Consider the following 19,790-nt stretch of genomic DNA (forward strand, 5'->3'; position numbering starts at 1 on the left):
AAGAAATAAACTTGCCAGTAGGATGAATGGAAAAATTACAGTAACAAATAATGGGCTAATGATAAATCAGGGCTCATTTTATTAACATCGTAAAACCTCAAAGAAATGACTGTCTAGTGCAATATGACTTGCAAGTACCCAGAAGGGCAGTTGGATCTCATTTTTCTCCCCTAAGTTGTAGAGCTCAATACATCTTCATGCTGCATGCAAATGATTCTATTTTCATAATGATTGAACTCTTTTGTCTTCATTTAAATGAAATGAACATAATAACTTCTTTGGAGGCCTTTTAAAAATGTGGATATGTTTGGGGGAAAACAGGTTCTAAATGGCATATGGCTGATACGTGAGTAAAGCATTCCATAAATAATAAATATCACCTTTTAATGCAATTACAACAAATACAAAACTGGTAAATTCAATCAATAGTTACAGAAACAGGAAGTAAAATGGATCTAAAATCTCATTTATCTCACAGAGCTACAAATGAAGACTTCATCAAATAAGGAGTTGCAAGAAGAACACAGAAACCAGATTTATTGTATACATGGAAAAATAAGTACTACTCAAGGCAAGTTTGAGCATTTTTATTCACTAAGTTCCATTTCCTGGTGTTTCATGCATGCTAGGAATTCTAAATACTGTACTGTTAATAGCAAAAGCAATAGACATGCAATTTAACATTTAACAAAAGGTACGTTGTGCATGAATACTAAAGAAGGGCATTTCTTTTATTGTCTGAGAAGAAAATGGAAAACAAATTGTGTGATGTGCAATTTGGGCCGCTAGAGAACTACTTTAGATCTCTTACCTGGAAAAATTTTTACTCTTACCTCAAAGTCAATCACAGCAGGATTTTCCTTCACTGATTCTAACCAGTCAGAAAATGTCTTCTCCTCCAGACCAGAGCTCCCTTTCTCCCATGCCAAAGCTGCTGCATATTCACTCCTTCCACCTCGAATCAGGGATATGGATTTCTCTGCTCCCTGCAAAAATGAACCTGCAAGGTGTTCCAATAAAAATGCCCATTTAATTTTAGTTAAAAAAAAAAAAACAGCCTATTTGTACAGAAGGCAGAAGTAGATGGTACAGTATGTAGCTCCATTAAGTAAGCTAAGTGAAAAAGTAAGAGAACACTCCTCCTCCCTGTAGGGAGTTTAATAATAGAAATAATAATAACAGTACTAACAGCTACCATTTATTAAGCATCTGGTAGATGCCAGGCACTTTACACACATATAATTCTCATGACAACCCTGAGAAGTAGTTATTATTATAAACTTTGAAGCCAAAAGTAACTTGTCCTGGAACACATGGTTACTAAGAGACAGGACTAGGATGCAATTACAGCCCAGTCCTTGACTACTCTGCCCCTTACTCTTTAATGTCAACCCCCCTGCTTCTGACTTTTTTTTTTTTTTTTTTTTTTTTTTTTGAGACGGAGTCTCGCTCTGTCGCCCGGGCTGGAGTGCAGTGGCCGGATCTGAGCTCACTGCAAGCGCCGCCTCCCGGGTTTATGCCATTCTCCTGCCTCAGCCTCCGGAGTAACTGGGACTACAGGCGCCCGCCACATCACCCAGCTAGTTTTTTTGCCTTTTATTTATTTATTTTTTTTAGTAGAGACGGGGTTTCACCGTGTTAGCCAGGATGGTCTCGATCTCCTGACCTCGTGATCCACCCGTCTCGGCCTCCCAAAGTGCTGAGATTACAGGCTTGAGCCACCGCGCCCGGCCCTGACTTATGTTACTACGTTTTGGGTGCCCAGAATAAAATAAGTCACATGACTTCTGATAGCCAATCAATTGACTGTCACACTGAAACTTCCAATTACAGGAAAAAATGATAGAATGATTTTATATTTAAAGACAGAGGTGAAAGCACAACTAACACAGAAAAAAAAAAAAATTAACCATCAGGTTAAGAGTTGGCACAATGTTTCTTTAGACACAATGACATTTACTGTTAAAGTATATAGCACAATTCTTTTTTTTTTTTTTTTTTTTTTTTTTTTTTTTTTTTTTTTTTTTTTTGAGACGGAGTCTCGCTCTGTCACCCAGGCTGGAGTGCAGTGGCCGGATCTCAGCTCACTGCAAGCTCCGCCTCCTGGGTTTACGCCATTCTCCTGCCTCAGCCTCCCGAGTAGCTGGGACTACAGGCGCCCGCCACCTCGCCCGGCTAGTTTTTTGTATTATTAGTAGAGATGGGGTTTCACCGTGTTAGCCAGGATGGTCTCGATCTCCTGACCTCGTGATCCGCCCGTCTCGGCCTCCCAAAGTGCTGGGATTACAGGCTTGAGCCACCACGCCCGGCCAGCACAATTCTTTTATACAAATTTCCATAACCATTTCCCCTACCCAAATGGTAACTTTAATTAACAGGGATAGAGACCGACTAATAAGGAATTGCAGTAAGAAATAGTAGCAAATAAAAAGAAAACTAGTGATATGAGTGATAGTTAGTGGCATTAATTTGGTGTCTATCAGTAAGAATTAGCTATGCCCCCACTATTCAGAAATTCTATAGTAAGATAGTCTAGAATGATTAGAAAATGATGAAATTGCCTTCCTATGAAGAAAGTAGTATGGCTGCTTTTAAAGTAAAGTGCATAACAAAACACAGGTATAAGGAGTAACAAAACAAAGGTATACAATGAAAATTTTAGAGGTTTTCGTACTTATTTTTCATATAAAAGTAGAAGCGAAATTAGAGTTTGCCAATATATCATGTACAGACTGACAGTGGCTTTGTCATGTTATTTCGTATTTAGATTGATACCACATATTTCGTAAACGGATTGACACTGGTAATGGTTATCTGTGAGGGCAATGGGATCCTGAAGAAAGAGTAAGTCTGTTTACTGTTCCACTGGTTTACTCTTACAAGTGAACAAGTGCCTTAAAAAGATTCCAGAAAGAAAATGCAGATTGAAGATAATGCCAATAATGCAAACAAAAGAAAAAAAAGCTAGTAAAAGACAGAACGAATATTTCTACTTACACAATCTTCTCAGAAGCCGCATCATAAGATGAACACCAAAGCTGACCAAAAGCATGTCAAAAATTTCAAGAAACTTTTGTAATATATGGATTTATCAAGGAACTTTTTTTTACTTTTTTCTTTCTTTCTTTCTTTCTTTCTTTTTTTTTTTTTTTTTTTTTTTTGAGACAGTCTCGCTCTGTCTCCCAGGCTGGAGTATGGTGGAGTGACCTTAACTCACTGCAGCCTCTGCCTCCTGGGTTTAAGTGATTCTCCTGCCTCAGCCTCCTGAGTAGTTGGGATTACAGGCTCGCACAACCAGGCCCGGATAATTTTTGTATTTTTAGTAGAGACCATGTTGGCCAGGATGGTCTCGATCTCCTAACCTTGTGATTTGCCCACCTCAGCCTCCCAAATTGCTCAGATTACAGGCGTGACCCTCTGTGCCCAGCCTGAACTTTGTTTTTAAGTGTGTGCAGCCACCACTATGAGGAAGATAAAAATTCTGTTTGTTCCATATACGCTATTGAAAAAACATTCCATTTTTTATATTTGCATATTTTAATGCACATTTTTGAATAATACCTTTTTACAATTCTTTAGTAAATATATATATATATTAGTGATATATCCTCAAAAATTTTTAATGATATAATTACAGACTTGAGAAGTTTGAAGTCCAGTGATTTACTTGAACTAGTTCAGGGTTAGAAACAGGCAAATCTATGTTCTCGTGTGTGTTTTGCTCTTCAATGTGTCTGTGTCTTTGACTTTAGGCAAATTGTCATCAATAAATATTTGTTGAGAATCTTCTATATGTCAGGCCCAGATAAATATCAAATATCGTGTTAAGAACTCAGACTCAGTGAGTATATGGAATAGGTACATAAATATATTAGCAAGACTATGGAGAAGTAAACAAGGATGGAAAAGAAGAAAGGAAGGAAGGTAGAAAGTGGCAGGGAGGGAGAGAGGGAGGGAAAATGGAAGAAAAGAAAGGAAATTAAAAAGACCAATAAAATAATTTTTGCTAAGTATTATTCAATGGTAAAAACAATGAACAATTAATGAGTTAGGAAAGTGAAATAATTCTGTCATCTTTGGCAATTAGGGAGGATGGCGCTCTGAAGGAAGACTGACATGTTCCTGGAAGGAAAGGTGATTCCTATTAGGGAGATCATGGCCCTAATATTAAGGAGACAATGGCCTTCTAAGCCATGGGCACACCATGGGCAAGGACCTGGAGTCAGGGCAGATGTGCCATGCTCTGGAGACAGCACATACAGTCATCAGTTTGAGTTGAAGTGGAAGGTCCGGGGACAGGGAAGAACAGCAGAACTGAGAGAATCTGGATGTAAAGTCAAGGAAATTAGACTTCATTCTTCAGGTTTAGAAACAATTACATTTCCTAGAAACAATGAAAGGTTTTGAGGTGGGGATTTAAAATGATTCAGGAATATCAGCAGTATTGTGTCATCTGGGTAGCAATGGGTAATTGAAAAACCAGTTTGGAGCCTATTGCAATAGTCTCTAACTTTGCAATGTCCTCTTGTTCCTACAGTCTGAAAACTGTGGTCCATATTTGATATTTTCTCACTTAAATTCCTCTACATTAACTCAGTTTCCTAAGTAGCCCTGATTCCAGTCTAGTATTTTCTTATATTTTAAGTAAACTTTTATACTGACGTATAATATTGACATAGAAATGTAAACAAATCATTAAGCATGCAGCTCAATTAATTCGTAAAAAGTGAGCCCACCCATATAATCACTGCCCACGGCTAGAAATAGAACTCTAGCAACACCCAAAAGCCTCCTTCATGCTTTTATCCAGTCATTATTCCATCCCCAAATGCAAACTCCAATTTTATTATTATTGCTATAGATTAGCTTTGGTTATTTTTAACTTTATACATAAGATTATAAAACATGTACACTTCTGTGCGTGGTTTCTTTTGCTCAGTTTTATGTTTGTGACATTCATCTATCTTGTTTGCAGCAGTAGTGAATTCATATCGTAATTGGTTCATTTTACTCTTGATAGACATATGAGTTGTATCCAATAAATGAATAATGCGGCTTTTCTTATTTTTTGCTCCATGTTTGTGCATATTTTTGTTGGTACACACCTATTAGTAGAGTTTCTAAGTCATAAATATGTGTGTGTGCATTTATGTTTCACTTTAGTAGATATTGCCAAATAGTTTCCAAAATGATATTAACAATTTATTCTCCTACCAGCAGTGTATGGCAGGTTGTAAAGTTCTACTGCCAATACTTGTTAATTTAAGTTTTTTCACCATTTCACGTATTTTATGGTTTTAATTTTATCCTTTTGATTCCCAGTTATCTTTATTATCTTTTTATGTTTATTGCTTTTTAAAGTATGTTCTTTTGTTAAGTGCTTATTCAATATTTTTGCTTATTTTACAATTTCAACGATAATTTTCCTATATTATATGTCTTTACTACATGTCACTTGTGCAACCACAAAATAATTATAGCAGACATGAATTGAATAGTTAGTATAGGCTAGGCTTTGTCCTCATCAATTTATATGAACTGTTTATTTAATTCTCACAATAAGCATAAGTAAATACTATCGTTATTTTTAATGTACTTACAAGAAGAAAGATTAAACTCTTGATGTTGATTACATAGCCAATCAACAGTGGAGCTAACACTTGAATGTAATCTAGTTGATATGCAATGAACTTAATACATCACAGCAATAAATAATTTATATAAATAGCATTTTATTTTCCTACTTAATAATTTTTACTGCTTTCCTACTGAATCAATTCAGCAAAGTGTTCTGCTCAACAGTAAGTCTGTTAATTTCTTGGCAAGGTATTTGAGGGGAAAACTGCACAGTATATCAGCTTCTTAAAAAATTACAATGTTCTTTATAATTTTAAAAGCTCTGAGAAATTCTCTTAAACACTGTTACACTCAAAGTTTTTCAATTTAAAGATGGAACTCCCTTTTCACATGCAGCACCTATTAACATTGTATAGATCATATGTGGGATAGTGACAATATTTAATAGGATTAAGTCTAATTTTTTTAGCAAGGCATACAAGCCCTGTTTGATATGGACCAAACCTACCTTCTCAGCTTTATTTCACAAATTTATGCTCAAGCCAAATAGAAGTACTCGTTTATTCATTTACACATTCATTCTTTTCCTCTCTACGCCTCTGTTTCCTCATCTATAAAATGGTGGTAATAATTGCACCAGTCTCATGGGGTTGTTGTGAGAATTAGAAGTTAACACACACAAACACTTAGGACAGTGCCTGGAGCATAGTAAGACTTCAATAAATGTTAATTTTCCATTCATTTATTCTTTCAAGCATTCATGTGTTCATTGAGCACATCTATTAAACATTTATAATGTGCCAGACATGGTACAAAGTCTGGTACCATAGTATGAAGTCATGGTACGAGGACAGAAAGACCACACCACTGTCCTGAATTTGCATACCATGGAGGAAATAGAAAGTAAACATAATACAGTGTGATACGTGCTATGATGTTGTGAATGCAAGTTGTAGTGAGTACGTATAGAAGGGCACCTAACCTTAATTATGAACAACAATAGAGATGGTAATCAGGTAAGGCTTCTTGGACTGTCTGCTAAAATTTACAATTTCAAGATTTTGTCACTTCAAAATAGCTATTACATCTTTAGCATATTAAACACTTAAGCAATGCAGAAAAACACAATAATTATTCCGCTTGTTGTTTAGTCTTAGTTTTATATAGTAAATGAATCTATTTCTCATTGCTTCATCTTTGCTCACTGTTTCTTTACTCCTGGGCTCTGTATTTATATGTTGGATTAATGTTTTAACATTAATTTTTATGTGCTTTTATAATTTCTTTATTTCGATTATTTCTTTGATAATTGAAGCTGAATCATGAGTTTTCTACACGTACAGCCTCAGGCTGGAGAGAATCAAGAGAGAAAAAGAGTAAAATTTTGTCTTTTTAGATCTCAAGTACACTTTTATAAATCTAGCAAAAATCATAGATTTGAAGGCTAGGGTTTTTAATGTCAAGGGCCAGGCTCTTGAGAGGGAAAAAGAATTCTTGAGATCTTAATGCTTGAACTAAAATATCAAGAGCCAAACATTTTAAGATTCAGAATCATAGAATTTATAACATCAACCACAGAATGATAAAAAATGTATAAGATAGCCATTTTTCTTCTCAAAAGTAGAAAAGATTTTGAGCAGCTTGGAGAATGGGGGAATACTGGACATGTGGTAACTAAAATATAGACTTGGTGGATTCCTTTGTGCAGGCCTAAGATTCTACCACTTTGGAGAAAATCTTGGAAAGAATAGTTTGGCAAGTAGAAGTTTGATAGAAGCTCATAAGAGGCTCTTCAATAAGTTAATGGAAAATGTGTATTATGAAAAGAAAATGCATGGCTTTCAAATTTTTTGCACAAAAATAAACTCATACTAACTTATCATAACATAGCTAAATAGGATCAAGTTTGAGGCACAAAGAGGGATAAGACATCAGTTTGAAAAGAGTCCCTATCAGAGCAACTTGAAATCTGCTAAAATGGAAGTAAGATCAAACATCAAATTTATGGTGAAACTTGGGTGGAAGAATGGTGAAATCACTGATGTCTTAGGAAAAGTTTATGTGGACAATACTTCAAGGCAATCAGCAGTTAACAGATTCATAACTCATTGTAGGAAGGGAAGAAATAATGTTGAAAACTCCTAGCAGTAGATAATCTACATGAATTTGTGAAGAAAAAATTTACCTTATTCCTGCCCTAATTGAAGAGAACTGATGATTAACAGTGGGAACAAGAGCCAACACTGTAGATATCTCAATTAGTTCAGTTTACACAATCATAACTGAAAAATCAAAGATGAGCAAACTTTCCACCCAATAGCTGCCAAAACGATTGTGTGCAGATCAGCTGCAGACAAGAACAGAGCTTTCAATAAAAATTTTAAACATGTAGGATCAGATCCTGAAGCACTTTTTAAAAAGAAATGTACACAGGAGATGAAAAATGGATTTACTAGTATGGTCCTTAAGACAAAGCACAATCAAAGAAATGGCTACCAAGAAGTGGAAGTGGGCCAGCCAAAGCAAAAATGGCCTAGTCAAGAGCAAAGGTCATGGAAATGGTTTTGTGGCATGCTCAAGGCATTTTTCTTGTTGATTTCTGGAGGGTCAAAGAATAGTATCATCTTCTTATGAGAGTGCTTTGAGACAGACCAACTTTTAGCAGAAAAGTGCCCAGGAAAGCTTTACGAGAGACTCCTTCTCTACTATGATGATGCTCCTACTCATTCCTCTAATCAAACACAGGCAATTTTGTATGAATTTAGATGAGAAATTATTAGATAGTCACCTTACAGTCTTTCTTTGACTCCTGCTGACTTCTTTTTGTTTTCCAATCTTAAAATATCTTTAAAGGGCACCCATTTTTTTCAGTTATTAATGTGAAGAAGATTGCATTTTTGCAATCTCCAGAAGTTAAAATCCTAGGACTCTCAGTTCTTTACAGATGGACTAGATGGCTGGCATCATCACTAAGAAATGTGTCTTGAATTTGATGAAACTTATGTTGATAAATAAAGTTCATATTTTCTATTTTTATCTTTTACTTCCAGTTCCCTGTGAACTTTCAAACTTTTCAAAGTCCTCTCACGTACATTTAATCTTCTCAAGTAGTAGGATGGGAATGGCAAGTTTTGTAGAGAATCTTTTGTATCCAACATGGCATGCAAGCAAGTAGTTCCTTGGTAGTCTCAAGGCCCTCACATTTCACTGTGATGTACAGAAAACAGGCAGGGGTTCCCTAAAGCCTGAAGAAGGTGAGGAAGTCTCAAGAAAGACTGGTAGACAAAAAAGGGCCTGGCCTTTTTGTGAGGAAGATTTAAGGATATGGATTTAGTAACCGAAAGCTAGGGCAGGACCATCAACATTGGCAATAGGTGCCAGTGCGTGATTGTGAGAACCAGAGGAGGCAAATGACCTATCAGATGAGGCTAGCCAAGGCAAACAGAAACATGCTAACAAAGGTCTCATTCTTCCTGTGACTCTAGGATACTATCTGACTACCCTTCCCCAACACATATGCATATGCATATGCATGTGCATGCATACACACACACACACACATGCACACACACACATGTGTGCTCTTAAATTATCCCTGACAAGCAGCAAAGGAGAAGAGTGAGGAAATCCTGAGTTTGACTAAAAATTGAAAACTGAAACCCAGAATGACTGGGTTACATTACACTGGCAATTTTATACTTTTTACCACTTAAAAGAAATAGGAATTTGAGAGTATATTAGTTCATTGTTGCATTGCAATAAAGAACTACCTGAGTGTGGGTAATTTATAACGAAAAGAGGTTTAATTGGGTCACCGTTCCATAGGCTGTACAGGAAGACTGGCAGGGGAGGCCTCAGGAAACTTGCAATCATGGCAGAAGGTGAAGAGGAAGGAGTCACATCCTGCATGACTGGAGTAGTAGGAGGAGGGTGAAGGGGAAAGGGCTACATTCTTTTAAACAACCAGATCTCATAAGAACTCACTATCACGAGAACAGCAGGGAGGAAGTCTGCCCCAATGATCCAGTCACCTCCCACCAGAGCCCTGCTCCAACATTGGGGATTACAATTCAAAATGAGATATGGGAGGGGATACAAATCCAAGCCATAGAAGAAAGCTATGTTAAGTTCCATTAAAATATCCTGACTTTGAACATCTGAATTATTCAAGTTGCTTTTTTATTCACCTCTTTGTTGCATGGATTTTATGGTTAAGTAGTTTTTTCCAGTAGTACTTAATAATGTATTTCTAGAATTTGTCTTGAAGTTGCATATTTGGACAATAGTTCCAATATATATATAATCAAGAAAAATTTCTTCCTTTATTTCAGAGACATGTTCTTATATAGCATTTTTTTAAAATACAGTTTTTCTATTTCATTTATTGGGATCTCTTTTTCATGGATATTAATTTTCACATATTAAATTACATTTATCATTCCATTTCCATTAAATTTTCTTTAATAATATTTAAATGTTTTTCCATGTTGAGATTGCTTGATATCTTTCTTGTATGTGATTACTTTGATTAATTTTATTTTTAAAGAATTATATTTTGTCCTTGCATTGTAATAATTTATTTATAATTATAATGATTATATTTCTCAATGTTTGTTTTTGTACCTCAGTTTTGAAATCTGTTTTAATTAATTCTTTTATTTAATCTATCTATCTCTTAGTTCTTGATTTATTGAACTCGTATTCTTATTAAATTATTCTACTACATAATAAACTGATACAGAATCTATATCCATGTTTTGGTTAATATTACCAGATTATTTGTTTTGCATTCTATATGCCTTTGTGCCCTCTTTTTCTTCTTTGCTATAATAGGAATGTGCAGTTGTCAAGCCAGTTCTTTTCATTTTGCTTATGCATAACAGTCAAGTATATGTAGACTATCTGTTCTGACACTGTATTTAAAATTATCTATTTATTATCACACTAAATCTTATATTTTATTTGTTTCTTGTCTGTCTTCACCATGAGAAGGTGAGCTTCAAATTTGGGAATTTCTGTGATTCTGCTTCCCTTTATTCTAAGCAATCAAGCAAACTAAGGAAATAGAATTTTACAGAGAGGAAGGAGTTATTTATAATGGCAAGGCCTAGGAGAGAGCATGACCTGTTTAGGAGACTGCATAAATATTAGCTATGCAGAGAAGGACAGGAACTTGTGCTTAAGGCCATGTGGAACCTGACATGTTCCAAGTATGAAGATTTCATGAATAAGATTTTCCATAGAGAAGATTCCTCTCATAAAAATGCATAGAATAGACTGGAATAAAGCAGACTACAAGCAGGAAGACCACTTAGGGTGCTTCTGAGATAATCCAGGTTGGAAATAATGAATGGATGGTTTGCCTTCCATGGAAGGTTTTATATCCATGGAAATAAAAATATGAAGACAACTTGCAGAGACATTCAGGAGGTAGAATGAATTATGCATGGTTACTTATTAGATATAGAAAAAGGGTAGAATCAAAGACAATAGCCAGGTTTCTGGTTCGACTGACTTAGTTGATGGTGATACCATCATCAAGCCTGGGACTGCTGAAGAAGAGGAAAGGTGAAAGGAGCCAACCACTGCTGGTCACCCTGCAAGGCTCCTTATAAACATCATGTCACAACAGTCCTATTAGGCTGTAAAGAAAAGGCTATGCTATTAGATGTGAGTGAGAACCAACAGCAGCAGGGAGAGAATACATAAAGCATTGTTGCCTAGAGACTTTCCGGTAGAGATGTTTAGTGGACAGTAGGTGTCTGGAGTTCAGAAGGGATGTCTGGGTTGGGGATTGGGATAGAAGAGTGAAAGCCGATTGGGGATTGGGATAGGGAGTGAAAGCAGTGGCTAAAATTGGGAAAGAGTAAGATCATTCTGCAAAACATAACTTGTATCTTCTTTTTTCAGGATTTTTTGCCTGGATTTTCTTTCTCACTCTTTCCATTTGCCAAAGTCTTCAGCCATTTTTAATACATGGCCCCAGAATAATTCTCTTCACAAAATCTGATGTATTTAAATTCCAGGATTTTCTTGTGCTCATAGTCCTTTATAGCCTTTTAGAAACTATACCTCTCTTAAACCCTTGTCAATCTGTATTTTTAATGGATGTTTATATGTTTCTTTACTTTGTAAGGTCCTGGTTCACAGCCATATGCACTTCACAATGCCTAATATTGCGTTCTTCCCATGAGCAAAATCAATAAATTATTCATTAAACAACCTAAGTATGAGATAAGGAAAACCTTAACAATTTCCTTTTTTAAGGTAATGCTAATGGTATTTTATTTGTATCCCCTGTCCCAACACACAGAGTTCTGAGGCAGAGAAATGAAATAAGTGAAAAGCTAAAAATAGCACAGTGACATCCAATATGGTCTGTAAATGACAGCCAGGCTCAGGGCACACTGGATAAGCTGCTAAGAGAGTACTGTTACCTTCATGTTTCTCTGACAGCTTGTTGGTGGTGCACCTATGCTCCACTTTTGTTCTCTTAGCAAATAAAACACGTTTCTTTGTTTCAATCCGGACACAGTGTTTGGCTTCTTCCTCGGTTAAACCTAGGAGATGAAGTACAAACAAAAACCACTGAGAATGCACCACTGACAATTCAAAGAAGAACATGATGCTCTGGTCACTTCGGAGTTACAGATACTTTATATTAGCCCCTTTCTTCCCCAATCCCTATAAACTTTAGTAGCAGCTCAAATTAATTTTACCTACAGATTCAATCCTGCATGGGCACAGAGATGGTCCTGAACAGAAGAATCCTGTGAGTGCCCATCATTTCCCCCTTCAACACTGACCCTCAGAAGCACATATGAGCCGTTGTGGCCCTTCCCATGGGGACAGTGATGTCCTGTCCCTGTTGCCTGCCCCTTGTTGCCACTCAACACAATGGAGCTCTAAGCTTTCCCTTTCTATTGGCCACTGCACTGTGTAGCCCTGCAAATCAAAAGATTATGACATGCTCTGATCTGTTCTCTAAGACCTACTTTCTGGGCCACTGCTGATTTTGTGATACCTGAGTCCGCTTCAATTGCTTCCCTGTTTGTCACCTAAGATGCAAATCTTCTGGGCCATGCTTCTTCCCTGAACACTCATTCTCATACCTCTTTGGGCTTTTTCTCCTTAATTCAGCTGCTCACTCAACCCCTACCTTAAAATACTGTTTATTGTAATCTCAGAAATTCTGACTTCCTGACCTATGAATTATTTTCAAACTCCTCCTTAGCTATTCTATCTCCCCATGTTAATTCAAGCCTGTACTTGATACTGTTTCCACTGTCATCTCCAGCAGAAGTTCAAAAGGCCATATTCTCACCCCATTCATGTATGGGAGTTGGGAATGATATCTTCCTAGTTTCCCACTGCTGCTTTCATTGGATGACTCCCCATGGTCTTACAACCTGCAAAAACCTTGATGCCCTGAGGCTCAGGCCATCTGGTTTTAATACCTTTAGTCCTCATCGTTCTCCTTTACCAAACTCTCTAGCATCACTTGTTGAAGATTTGGGCATCTGAAACACTCCCGCCGCCACAGTCCTGTGATCATTCTCAATGGCCTCAGAATCTGTGTGTTAGTGGAAGAGTGCAGGGAAACAGATCTAGTATTTTTGTAGGCTGAGTTAGTACTGTCTGGGGTAATTGAGGGAAATCATTTTCTTTTTCTTAATAGCTTCCCAAGGCACCTGACTCACTGCTGGAAACATCAAAACTAAAATCCAGGTCTTTTGATGTTTAGTTAAAATTTGCCTTGCAAAATACAAGTACATGAGAGGTACAGCTGTTAATATAGGCTCTTAAGCACCTGAAAGCAAATACTAGTATTTGGGGTTATAGGTCATAATAGGCAGGGATGGGTGTTTTTAAAGCTTGAGGTTCTGATTACGTGTGATACTGAAATGGAAATCTGAAGGCATAGATTGCTGAGAAATGAGGCTGGGTAGATGTGAACTGGGTCTGTCTACCTCATTTTTTTGGTGACAGTTTGAAGAGATGCATTGTTAGTTGGGAGTAAAAAATTCTTGGTTTGAAGCCCTCGTGTTTAGTTTGCATATTCAACTCTAAAAAAAGATAATTGTTTCAGTCTAGTTGAATAAATATAGTTCATTTTTCTTCTGGTAGGATTGTTTTTATAAGTGGGTTGTCAAATATTTAGGCCATACTTGGAATGTAAAGCATTTATAGTGCATGACTCCTTAATCATTCATTAGGCTCTTATTATTTATAAGTAATAATTAAATTGTATGTGTCGAGTTAATTAACTATAACATAATGAATTAACTATAACATAATGAATTAACTATAACATAATGAATTAACTATAAACTTAATTTCATTTTTGAGGGCTATAGATGAATCGTTGAAGATTTGAATGATGAATATTTTTTATGACTTTGGTCATGCAGTGATCAAAGTATCAGTGAATTTCTGTGCAACCCTTTTCTTCCCTGCAGTATGTCCACTTTTTTGCTGCCAGACCTCTATCTATATGAACTAACAAGCTACTTGATACTGCAGTACCTTGTATCTTAAACCTGAGTGTTCCTCTGCTGTGGGGTGCAGGAATGAGTATTTCAGTAATGTCTTTAGCTACTCTGATGCCCAAATACAAGATTGTTAGTTGAAAATTTCATATTAATAATTAGTGTGGTGAATAATTTTTAACCTCCAATTCAATGTAGAAGATGACTTCCCAACAAAAGGAGTTTAAAATTATCCTCTTGCATATTATGATATTTTTATTGTTTGATGTTTTCACTGTGTTTATGAAACTCTTTTCACCTTGCACACTGAAGCAATGTCAACTTTTATTCAAGGTTTTAACTTGACTATGGTACATTGAACAATAGAGAAATAAATCAACACATGCAAATAAAAGGCAATTTAATTTTGTTTTCTTTTTCTTGAGGGAAAGAAAGTACTATGAAATATTCAAGTCATTTTTCAAAAATTAACAACAGGGGATATAATTCTTATTGAATAAAGCATAGAAAAAATTAAATCTATACTTTAGTTTCATGTTATGTTGAGGTAAAAGGAGAGAGAATAGGAGGAGAGAAAAGGGAAGAGGCCAGAATATATATTTATCTAGAGAGTTGGGAAAGCCAGACAAACACATGAACTAGAGAATTTCATTTTCTTGAGAAGTCGTTTCTGTCTGGGTGTGCTTCATTTTAACCACAATTAAAATTTTACAGATAAATTATTACATATAAACTTATTGAATATGAGAATATTGAATACATCTTATTGAGAGCTTGTTTGGAGGTTCTAGCAGGGGAGTGCAGCTACTAATATACCCTTGACCTAAGACCAATCCTCCTCTACTGGGGATGGTCATCCTCTTTGACCGAGCATGCAGCTTTGGAGGGACACACATGAAGTGGTGAGGGAGGAAAGGGACACCCACCTAGCCAGCCTGATCAGCCGAATCAACCCTGGAGATCAATGAAGTGACAGATGTCACAGCCAGATCGTCCTCACATCCAGAATACATCTTACTGATTATATATACACATATATACATATATATGCATATATAGACATATTGTCAATACATATATACAGTGTATGTGTGTGTATGTATGTATTGTGTGCTTGCATGTATATATGGATATGCATGGGTATTTATTTATTTTGAATTTCTTATCACATCCCAAACTCCTTTTCTTTCCTTCATTATATGTAACAGTCAATCTCTACCTCTACAGAGAAAGAGATGGAATGTGAGAAGGTTTCTGTAGGAAAGTATAACTCATCACTCTTCATTTTAGCTATGGGGCTTTAACTTTTTAAAGGATGAATAGTTGATTAAAGATTCACCCAGTTCTTAACTGACCTGAACTCTAAGCATTTAGGGGCTCTGCTCTGAATGCATGAGGATTATACTCATCAAGTGGGAAATTATTGTCTGGGTTATGGCAGAAGTGACCAGAATAATTTCATCTGAGGGTGAGATAAAACCAAGTCAAAGACCAGAGATTTCCCCTAACTACTTTTGCTCAGCATTGGTGTTGATACTGTTTGCAGTAGCAGAAGACATCAAATTCATCATGCAAGAGTTGCTCCAGTGGAAAGGATAACTGAAAGGAAACATAAAGCATGCAGGCAGTATGGAAAGCCTACAATAACACAAATCTTTTGCATTTAGTTTCAAGTTTCATCACCCGTAGGTGCTCATCTGGCCCACTCCAGCTTAGTTGTTTGTCAAGTTTCTAACTTTACTTTCATCATAGGTTTCATCTTGGCTTTTAGTTAAAATTATTATAAGAAAAAAATTGCTATTTAATTTGTTATAAGGTATTGCTCTATGAAATTATATCCTATAAAATGTTATTCATAAATTATCTTTTAGAATTTAGTGCCAGTACAAACTTTGTTTCCCTTGAGATATTGGCATGCATCTTCCTCTTTGGGTAACCACTACTGTGTCAGCTTATGATGTTCCCAGATGTTAGGAAATTTAGAGACAAATATGATGCCTAAAATCACAGTGGTTAAGCATACTTATTTTTCTTATTTTTTGGTCTTAGCTTTCTATTTTTGTTTTATTTATTTGAATGTGTATGTTTTTTATCCTTCATCATATTTTGGAAATAAAGCAGGATCTAAATAAAGTCAAAGCAGAATAATTAAAATGAGAGAGTAAGAGAAAAATGAAAAATGTACTGCATGCTATCATACCAGTTAAAAAGAGTAAGGACTGAAGAAAGTTACCTGAGTTCTTTAGTTCCTCCCTGCTAAACTGATAGAGGAGGTCATACACGCCCCCCAGGGTGCCAGAGGTGAAGTAATGAGTCCCAAAGTCATCGAATATTCGGCTGTACAAAGCAGAGTTGTATTCTAGAGGCAGATGGTTAAGTGCTTTCAAAAAGACATCAGAAAGGTACAGATCTTTAGCTTTCGTTGTGAAGTTTAAGACTTTCATCACTTTATGGATCCTAATAAAACTAGAATCCTAAATGAAAGAAAGAAGTAAAAAGATGATTAAAGGTAATGAAATTTTGAAGTACCAAGCATTTAAATGTCATTGATTTATCATTAGTTTCATTCCCACCATAGTATTACAATTCTCACTCTCTATTGCATGTTCTCACATACAAAATTATAAATTTCATTTTGCTTTCCAATACCAATGTTCAAGGGACAAAACAGATAAGATTATCTCAATAATGTAAACTGTGTAATGGGGGCACGTGTTCTCTAAGAAAGAAGAATTCAATGAACAAGAAAGTCATCTTTTCCTCCTAATTGCCAATCGTGGCTGCATTTCTACTGAGTTTTTATTTAGAATGCTTGCTAATGTGAATAATTGAAAAAGGATTGTGTGAATTTTGAACTGGAAGTTATGCAACTGAGATGGAGGTTATGCAAGTGAGATTCAAGTTACAGCTTTGTCACTCTGGAAAAAATGTTTCGATTCTCTAGACTTCAGTTGTCAAATGATAAGATGAGGACTTGCACCTGGTAACATTTCACACCTCCTTTCAACTCCAAAATGCTGATTCTAAATTACTTAGGGGGTGAAATCAAGTAAAATTATTTCTATTCTCTCTCCTTCACCCATATGCAGAAATACATGAGTTTTTTTTTGTTGTTGTTGTTTACAAACTTATTTATTTATAATTTCTTTTTATGTCAGGTTAACTTAGAATTAGCTGGTGGATATTATGCTTAAAATCTCATTTCCTCAGATTATTTTTCCACATAGCCACTGAGGTTTATAAGTGTATTTATGTATATTGTTTTAAAAAAATTATGTACTTTATCTGATCTCTCAATTTTAACAAATTGCAGTAATAGTAACAGAGTAAGGACCATATTTTAGCAAAATAACTGTATTATAACTGTTAATTATTAACCATATTCCTCTTTGCTATAAGTATGGCACAAGATGACTGCTGACACAAAAGATAAAAAATAATCCCAAGGATGGAGAAAGAATCAGCATTAATCTCCCTTCTCTCTTTCCTTGTCCCTCTCCCTCTGTTCCTTCATTCTACCTTCTGGCCTTCTATACATGTATTGCCTAGCTGTCTGAGATGCTGTAGATACGGAAGTAAAGAAGGCAGACAAAGTTCGTGCCTTTGTGGAACTTACATTTTAGTAAGTTCATTAATTCTATTTTTAAGTTTAATACTTGAATTTTGTCATAGAACCATAGTTTCAAAAGTTGGAGAGCCCTTGTGCTTTTAATAAGAAGCACACTCACTCCCTGAGTATCTGAAGTGCCTGTTCTGGAAGGTTCAGCATTTCCAGGTTGCTTTAAAGTCTCAGTCATGGAAAATACAAGCTAAATTTTGGTAGCTCAACTTAGCATAATCATTTCATGGTGTTCTACTTGCTGGTCCATGATACCTGAAACTGGCTATTTTAGATTAAAAAAATACATTACTATAGGTTATTAAACTACATATAATCTATTTCAACAATGTGTGAGGTCTTACTTTATTTTAATAATATTATTGTGGTTTCAGTTTTGTAAAGTATATCAGGAAAGTACTGAACCTTACTGAGTTAACTGGTATTTTGCTTGGAAACAGACTGTTTGCCCAACAAATGTCTAATTTGATCTGTGATTGCCGAAACAGCTAAAGCATCATGCTCTACTGAAAGGCTTGGATTGATTTTCAATTTTGTGGTATCTTGTTTTCTCTACTTGAAGACTAAGAGAGGCTGCAGTAGCATTTTTTTTCTTCCTTTTTTCTTTTCTTTCTTTCTTTCTTTTTCTTTTTTTTGTGAGATAGAGTCTAGCTCTGTCACCCAGGCTGAAGTGCGGTGGCACCATCTCGGCTTATTGCAACCTCCGCCTCTCGGGTTCAAGCGATTCTCCTGCCTCAGCCTCCTGAGTAACTGGGACTACAGGCCCCTGCCACCACATCCGGCTAATTTTTGTATTTTTAGTAGATACAGGATTTCACCATGTTGGTCATGCTGATCTTGAACTCCTGACCTCAGGTGATCTGCTTACCTCAGCCTCCCAACGTGCTGGGATTACAGACGTGAGTCATCGTGCCAGCCTCATTTCCTGTTTAGACTGAAATTCCTTAATTCTGTTCAGACCTAATCAAAGATGACAGTAATGATGTTGGATTGAACTGTATGAGGCTAACAATTCTGCTCTATCGCCCAGGCTGGAGTGCAGTGGCGCCATCTCGACTCACTGCAACCTCCGCCTCCCAGGTTCAAGTGATTCTCCTGTCTCAGGCTCCTGAGTAGCTGGGATTACAGGTGCACACTACCTCACCCAGCTATTTTTTTGTATTTTAGTAGAGACGGGGTTTCACCGTGTTGCCCAGTCTGGTCTTGAACTCCTGAGCTCAGGCAATCCACCCGCCTTGGCCTCCCAAAGTACTAGGATTACAGGCGCGAGCCACCGCACCCGGTGAGGCTAACAATTTTGCAAATCAGAAATGGTTGAATAACAGTAGTTTAATATGTTCCAACCTGATAATGTGAATAGCTCTAAATTTTTTTGCTTTGGGACAGACTATTAGAGGATCAAACAATAGTTGTTTATCTATGTATAAAGGTTTTACTAATGTTCTCTAGCATGTTTGAAATACATATAAATCATATACATGAAGCAAGACATAGGACTATAACTATGTCTCATTCAACATGTCTATCTCCCTTCAACTTTGACTATGTTTATAAGTAGTTATTTCTAATCCTGCATGCTATATTATGCTGAGCTAGGGAGCTAAAAAAAGGCCATATTCTCATGCCCAATTCCAGATATTCTGAAATCAGTAGATTAAGGGAAAGGCCTAGAGATGTATATTTTTACTTACAAGAAATTCTGATAATATCTTGTCTTACAAATATAATTTGTTAAGTTTGGAGGGCACTATAGGAACCATAGCCCATTCTAAACTAAATTTTATATATATAATTTATACATAAAATGAATCTATTTCATTGTCATTTTTACATGTCCATATCATCAGAACTGTGTTCCTTCTGTAATTTGCTAAAATTATGAATGAATGAATGAATGAATGAATAAATAAATAAATAAATAAATAAATAAATAAAGAATCGAATATCTTGAAGTGTAATGCAATGGATAAGAAAAGTAAACAAAAATAAGACAAATTGATTTCAGTTCCCAACTTTGGCATTTATTTACTGTAAGATCACTGGAAGTCACTCAGCTTCTTGGACTTTAGTTAGTGCCTGCCTCATGGTAGGTATTTGATAAATGA

General features: G+C 36.0%; 1 protein-coding gene across 1 annotated transcript in view; it reads right to left on the bottom strand.

Annotated features, from left to right (window-relative positions):
- Positions 1–19,790, bottom strand: part of C6 (complement C6) — a 71,898-nt gene that overhangs the window by 18,583 nt on the left and 33,525 nt on the right. Inside the window, exons 8-10 of the mRNA XM_010381745.2 lie at positions 16,300–16,540; positions 12,015–12,137; positions 834–1,000 (exon numbers count right to left, since the gene is read on the bottom strand). Of these exons, the coding sequence (XP_010380047.2) occupies positions 834–1,000; positions 12,015–12,137; positions 16,300–16,540 (531 nt within the window). The remainder of the gene's footprint in view (positions 1–833; positions 1,001–12,014; positions 12,138–16,299; positions 16,541–19,790) is intronic.

Source organism: Rhinopithecus roxellana, chromosome 3 (genome assembly GCF_007565055.1).
Source record: "Rhinopithecus roxellana isolate Shanxi Qingling chromosome 3, ASM756505v1, whole genome shotgun sequence".
NCBI classification, from domain to species: domain Eukaryota; kingdom Metazoa; phylum Chordata; class Mammalia; order Primates; family Cercopithecidae; genus Rhinopithecus; species Rhinopithecus roxellana.